The 7,487-nt window shown below is 40.5% G+C and overlaps 1 protein-coding gene across 6 annotated transcripts in view; it reads right to left on the bottom strand.

The window, feature by feature from the left end:
- Positions 1-5,990, bottom strand: part of LOC103476732 (ankyrin-3) — a 93,066-nt gene extending 87,076 nt beyond the window's left edge. For all 6 annotated transcript variants that reach the window (XM_017308911.1, XM_017308912.1, XM_017308910.1 and 3 more), the window contains exon 1: positions 5,354-5,990. In XM_017308911.1, coding sequence (XP_017164400.1) covers positions 5,354-5,476 — 123 coding nt within the window. In that variant the 5' untranslated portion in view covers positions 5,477-5,990. The remainder of the gene's footprint in view (positions 1-5,353) is intronic.
- Between the last annotated feature and the right edge of the window lie 1,497 nt (positions 5,991-7,487).

Below are 7,487 nucleotides of genomic sequence, written 5' to 3' on the forward strand. Positions count from 1 at the left end.
TTGCTTTTTGTTGTAAACCATGATGGAACATCTTGGTGTTGCATTGCAGAATGGAGCATTGCTACGACTATTTAGATTTTTATTTTTGTCGTTAGTTGATGCTCGCTCTTCAGAGGGGTTTACTTGTCTCCTGTATGCCTGCAGAAAATCCACTGAACCATTTTGGGTAACACTTTATTTGAAGGGGGGTGAATAAGACTGACATGACACTGTCATAAACACCTGTCATGAACATGAATAAGTCTTCATGAATATTTATGACTGTTGTCATAAAGCGTCATTCGGTAAATTATGACACTTTTAATACAAAGTTGACATTCAAAATGTCTTTGTTATAACGACTTGACATTAACCAAGAAATCATTACTGTTTAAACTTTACCTTTAATAACATAAAGTTACCTAATTTTTAAAGTGCAATCAGTAATACTTTTATAACAAATTTATATCAGTAATGATTTCTTGGTTAATGTCAAGTTGTCATAACAAAGACATTCTGAATAAAGTCAACTTTGTATTAAAAGTGTCATAATTTACCGAATGACGCTTTATGACAACAGTCATAAATATTCATGAAGGCTTATTCATGTTCCTGACATGTTATGTCATGTTTACGACAGTGTCATGTCAGTCTTATTCACCCCCCTTCAAATAAAGTGTTACCCCATAGGGTGATAAAACTGTTCCCAGATCATTTTGCAAAAACAAAGCAAAACTAAATAGCTTAGAATGGAAACAAACCCCAAAGAGAATCAAAGGGAATGAAACGGACGCCATACGGGGGTCTGCAAAACAACCATGTCATCCAACACAACTGCTACGTTATTGGCTGTCAAAGTGAGTACAAACTGTGCTCACTGTCTGCTTAAGCTTACACTTTATTGGAACCAAATGACCAAAACCTTTTCAAGACTTTTAACATGAATTTTATTTAGGGTCATGTGGCATTTTTGCTTAAAGAAATGGTTTTGAATTCAACAAATGAATTCATCTCTGCTGAAAAAACAAATATGTTTCTGTTTTTCCCCTCTATGCTGCCCTTAAATGCTAACAATCTCTCCTCACTCGATTCTCACTCTAGCCAGTGGCCATCTTGATAGTAAAAACACTTAGCAATACAAAGAGGAGTTCCTGGTGCCAGCGCAATTAACTGAGGCACGCATGAGCTTCTGAATTCATTAACCTCCATATTTGATGGGCTGATGGTAGGGGACAAGGGCAGGGAAGAGGTGGAGGCAGGAAGGAGGGTCGCAATGCATATGAGAGAAATATGATGGAAGGGAGGCAGACGGAGGAATGAAAGAAAAATTAAGGACATAAAAGACGCATTTATTTTATGCATAAAGAGCATAAGGAACATTTTCCTCTTTTAGTTTTTCCTCTCAGGGTAAGAAAAATCCCAGCCTTGCCACATTCCCTCAGGGCCGAACTCAAAGTGCAGCATTAAGCTAAAGTACTGTTTCGACGCTGCTATTTGTCTGGTGGCATTTATTTAATGCTCTCTACGTTGGATTTACTGATGAGATAGACTTTTAAAAAAAGGTGATAATAATAAATAATAGCAACATTCACAACTGATGAGAGGGACATCTTAAAGTTGTCAGAAGGTTGAAAGCATCATCTCGCCGTTTTACAATCGAAGGTGAATGGAAGCGTCTCTGTTCGTACGTCTTATTAGAGGAATAACTAGTACTGTCCCAAAGCATGTTCTCAGTTCTGGGAAACCTTGTAAAACTGGGGCACATCAGGAGGAAAATTATGCTCTGCTCTGTCTTTGTCTGCCTGCGTCTGTGGGAATCCACTGGGAGACCCCGGCTTTGGAATAATGACACCGAAGCTAAAGCATGTTGGAGAATTCATGGAACGAAGGGACAGGGATTTCCCGTTCAGATAACAGGAAGGCCGACAGAACAGTATGTTTCAGTGCAACAGAACGTCGCAGGCTGACCTGAAAATTTGGATAGGTGCGTCTATAAATGTAAGACAGCAGAAATACGCAGTATTGCCGTTCTATTTTGGGGGTCATTTCTAACAGCTAACATTGTCTTTGTTGGAAACATTTGATACTAGTAAGGCTACAAGCATAAAGCTAAAAGCTCAGTTTAACTTTATTTTACAAAGTGGTACTTTACATAATGAATTTACTCCAGAAAGAAAAAGAAAATATACAAAAGAAAATCTGCACTCTTAATATCCATTCAACCTTTTACACCAATAAAAGTCACACTGCTACTGCACATATTTCTAGTCATTTGTGTCAAAGAGTTGACGTAAATTCAACTTTTTATTGCAATAGCTCAATCTTACAGTTTAAAAAGTAGAAAAATACAGCATTTAATTCGAATCAATTTCTTTCTGTCAGTTTCTAGGACTGTCCACGTAGGACTCCATGACTTTAAGTTTCCTTGGTATCAAAACGTGTTGAAATACCTTTAGCCATTAGTCACCAGACTGAAAGAGGAGGACCGGGATTTATTTTTGATGCCATGAGGATCATAGGGAAGGTAAAAAATCTCCAAAGCTTACAGTCATCAGGCGTTTTCAATCGGCAATTCTCAACACCTAAATCTTCTTAAAAAAAAATATTATAAACAATTGTTCACATATCTTTACCGCGAACGTGTACATGCCTCAAAGCGTACAACTGAATTGAACTATGATTCTGTCAAAACGCAGTTTGACTTTCTAACATTCTGCATGCAGTAATCAGCCTGATGGTGACTAATGCAGCTCTACATTTACAAGTGTCCTCCATGCAAAGTTTTCTACCTGCTCTGACGTCTAAATATAGAGACTGTAGGAGCGGTGGAAAGCAGTGACTCAAAGCAGTTTGTTGTACAAGTTTGCGGCAATATCACTCTGCAGCAATATCAAGTTGCATAATAGAAGAAATGCAATCATAATGTAATTTTTTTAAATATATTTTTTTTCCATTCGTCAAACTTGCTAAGTTTGTATTTAAACTTAATCGTTAATCTCAAATTAAGTTATTAGTTGTAATTTGCAATTTATTGGCTGTAATGTAATAAGCTTTATGCATGTCTCGTTTGTGCTTGGCCTCCGTGATGCTGACAATGCTTAGTCAGTCAGGACTCTAAAGACAAAAGGAGAGCTGGAAGGCCGGAGGTAGCGAGTTTAGAAGTAAGGGCATCCAAAGAATAAACCGAAATCAGTGAAAAACTCAAGTTACTTTCTGCGTCATACTCAAAAGCACAGTGTAAAAACAGAAAAGAATTTTATTGAAGGAGGATGTTTTGTCTCTTTGCATCATTATATCATCCCAGCAGGGGTCAAACTGAATCACTATTGGTATAAAAGCTCACAAATAGGAACCAAGCAGAACATTGGAGCTGAGCTACAAGTTTGGAACCTGAAAAAGTAAAATAGGCAAATATACATTAAAAACAACAAGAACTGATGACTGTCGTAAACGGAACGCATCTAATCCATAAAACAGACTCCTTGCCTCTCCTCTCCGTCTCTGACTGTCGTTCTCGTCTATGAAACATGACCCTACATTAAGACAACCACCTGAAATGCTGATCTTCACCTCAGACGTGTGAAAAGCGAGTAGGTTCTCTCGCATGTGGATCGCGTTTTAACGGGTTTGCGTCACAAAGAAAGCCGCTACTTTCCTCGAGCGTATTCGCAATCTTTTCCCCGTTTCTGAAAGATTTGTCAATGACGGCTCACTCCTTGCATATGGGAAGGTCAAATAACATTGCCAGCAGCATAATTCAAAACCAGGCACCCATGGGCACAAAGTACACCGTTATTGGATTGATCCCTCACGGTCAAATGTGCCACTATCAATATGGGGGATGCAGCAAATGCTTTCGGAAATAGTCGCAGGACAGCTGATACACACGTATTTGTGCTTTTAGAAGTTCAACGCTTAACGTTTACTGTAATCCCGTCGACCGTCTCTTTGTTTCGGGAGAAGTTTTTGCGCTTTGCCCAAAGTTCGAGAGCCGACATGTAAGAGAGGCGGATGGCCAGAGATACACGTGCATTTCACTTCCCGTCATACGAAAAAGCTTAGTCATCAATAAATCAGTCGAGTATGCATTATACATGGCTGTCTCTGCATCCGAGGGCGTGCACACACACACACACATACACACACACGCACACACACACACACACACGAGACTCCACAATGAAACTGACTGAAGCCAAACAAAAATCATAAAAGCAGCAGTTATTCACATCTCGTGTTTCTGCCGTCCATTCAGCGAACATGCAAACGCACGTTCTTTAGAGAGCAGAGTGAGCAGATCACATGTGCTCAGTGGTGTACTTCAGCAAAAAAAAAAAAAGAAAAGAAAATGACGGTAAATGATGAGAGCTGGAGGACGGCAAGGAAACAAAAGCTTGAGAGTTCAACAGTAGTAGTGAAGTTATCATGTGTGGACAGGTGGTAAGATTTTTAGAAATCTATCAATTGGTTAAAAAACTGAAATCAGTCAATTTTTCCACAGATTTTAGTCTCTACATGTGTTGAACCAGCAGTTTGCACTTTGAGTTTAATGAGACTCTGACAAAGATTAGGGACATTTGGGTTTGAGATGATAGAAGTGTGGATAGTCTTCTGCTTCCATCATCTTTTTGTTAAGAGTCAAAACTTCATCTTTTTTCTTTTTGTTATAGCCCTGGAGAAAACCCAGACTTGGTCAATTTCTCCTTGATTTATTCTGATCGATGATCGGCAGATCAAATACTGAAAGGACCAGATTTTTTTTCCTGATTAACCACATTTATTGAAAGTAAAAATTTCCACAATCTTCAGTCCATCACCTGCACCACCTGGGTGATGCAGGTTTCTGCAGTTTTTTTCTTATGTTTAAAAAAAAAAATATGACAAAGTCTTTTCTCTTTCAAAGGATGTAGGTTTAAAAAAGAAATGTCAGAAAGGTCACAATCGGAATCCACTGGTCAGATCGCAAAGAAAACCAGAAACCGGCATAAGCCAGAGAAAAAAATTAAATAAAAAACCTGATCACTGCACCTCCAATAGTTTTGACATTGAGTTACGCAGCAACATTTAATGCACCTGCTCTCACGAAAGAGTTATTATAACACATGTAGCACACATAATTAGGCAGCCAGCAGCAAATAATACACTTACAAGAGCACATCCATGAATAAACACACGTGAGTCCTCCAAACCTCTCCGAGGGAGCTTAATGAGCACACACACGCACACACACGACGCACACGCACACACACACTTACACGGCGCTACGCTCCAGCGACACAGAGAGAGCAGAACAGATGAAGCCACCAGCAGCCAGCCAGCCAGCCAGCCTGACCAGGCGGCCAGCCCGACCAGGCGGCCAGCCCTCGCCTGTTACCTTTCTCTTTTGTTCCCGGGACGACGCTCTCCTGCTCTTCCTCCGCTTCTCCTTCTCGTCCTCTATTGCATTCACATCCACTTCCCCCCGATTCTTCTTCAGCTGGGAGGCCGCGTGAGCCATGATAGGTAGTGAAAAAAGACGGGAAAAGCACCACACACTGCACACGCGCACCTCACCTGAAATCCCAGAGAAGTTCAGGGGCTTGCTGGTGGCAAAAAACAAAACCGGGACCTCAGAGGAAAAAATCGGGGTAGAAAAGGAAAGGGGGGGAAAGGGAAGAAAAATGCCCTCCTTGAAAAGGAGAATGGGGAAGAGTAGGGGTTATTATAATAATAATTCTAATTTGTTTTTTGCAAGTATGAAAGTAAATCCTGTGTGTCCTCTTTTCTTTTAGTTGTTGCTCTGCTCTTTTCAAAGTGATGGAGTGATGGGAGAGAAGAGGCAGCTGCTTCTCCTCGTCTCCTCTTCCTCCTCTTCTTCTTCCTCCTCCTCCTCCTCCTCGTGTATCCTCCGCTGGCAGTGTGAGAGGAGCATGTCCAGGAGAGGTGAGGACAAACCGGGTGGAGAGAGAAGAGACGCGAGCATCACCAGCACAGAGGTGGATGGGAGGAGAAAGACGGTGGGAGGAGGGAGGGGTACAAGGGGAGTGGTTTCCACGGTAACAACGCTCCCTTTTTTTTTTTTTTTTACACCATTCTTTGAAATTGACATTATTGCTGTTTTTTTGTTTTTTTTTCCTTCAGCCAGGCTAGCAATAAACGTATTTGTCCAGAGTCTGAGAGGGAAGAACGTATGAAAGGGATGCAAAATAAACAAAACAACAAAACAATAACATGTGAGTGGTAGTAAGTGTATGAATGAACCAAAGGCGTTAGTGCTTCTAGGAGTGGGAAGGAGGTGGGGGAGCAACAGTAGTGTGTGCTACGAACCCCACAGATTACAAGGTGGAGGTGACCAAGTAACGGGACGGGGGGGAGTGGGGAACACGCAGAGGACACGGGTGAAAAAGACCGAATGGATGCAAATGGATAAAAAAAAGCCAGCTGGAGTCTGTCTTGTTTGAACCATTCGAATATTCAAAATAAGAAATGTTACTAGAAATGCACCGATCCAGCTTTAACCTTGGCTGATACCCAAACACGTTTCTCTAGAGTCCGGTTGTGTGCACTTCCACTTTTCTCACACGCACACAAAAGAAAGAATGTGCTGCAGGTTCTTTGTTAAAGACGGTAGCTTTGATTTAACGGAAAATGAAGGAATTTGGAGACTAGTCACAGTTAGACTTGTCTAATTTTTAATGAATTAATTACAGGAAAGGCTGCAGGTGATTGTTTTTGTAGTCTGCAAATAATGGATGCATGAGGAGAATAGAGAAACATATCAGATATTCACAAATTGACCTTCCAGTCAATCCTTAAATACTAAGATATATGTAAGCATAATATGACCAACATGGGCACTCACACCTGTGTTTCAATCAGACAAGTAAACACACACACACACACACACACACACACACACACGCACACACACACACGCACACACACGCGCACACACACACTCACTCTTAATCTAAGAGCAGTTCAGTCAGACCATTTAACCTTTCAAGCACGCCTTTTTATTCTGACTGTGAAGTAGCCAGAAGAAACCACTGATTTACAGAGAGAACAAACAAACTGACTGTAAAAGTGAATTTAAGAATGTCTAAACTTTTTACAGTTTCAAACAAATCCCCTGTGGATAAACAAGATTTTGTCAGTAGGCAGAATCTCCCATCGCACCGGAGTACTATACAGAGAGAGACTCAAAGTGGATGGATGCACATTATTCCACTGCAGAGCTAAAAGCTGCAGTTTCTAGGGGTAACCCCCCCCCCAAAAAAAAAAACATAAACAATGATATTGTCACAGCTATGATGTTTAATTGCTTACACCGAGTCAAACATTCATCTGCATCTGCAACTAGCACATGTTCTACTACCTCAGAGGCAACGCAAGAGCAGGAAGAGTTACACTCTTGGAATAAAAATCTAGTAATAAATTTAGAATAAATCCACTTTCTATTAGTGTAATACCTTATTATAATTCATTCAACTTTAGAGGAAGTCTGTAATATTCACAGATACTTAATA

The sequence above is a fragment of the Poecilia reticulata genome, linkage group LG15 (assembly GCF_000633615.1).
Source record: "Poecilia reticulata strain Guanapo linkage group LG15, Guppy_female_1.0+MT, whole genome shotgun sequence".
Classification (NCBI taxonomy): Eukaryota; Metazoa; Chordata; class Actinopteri; order Cyprinodontiformes; family Poeciliidae; genus Poecilia; species Poecilia reticulata.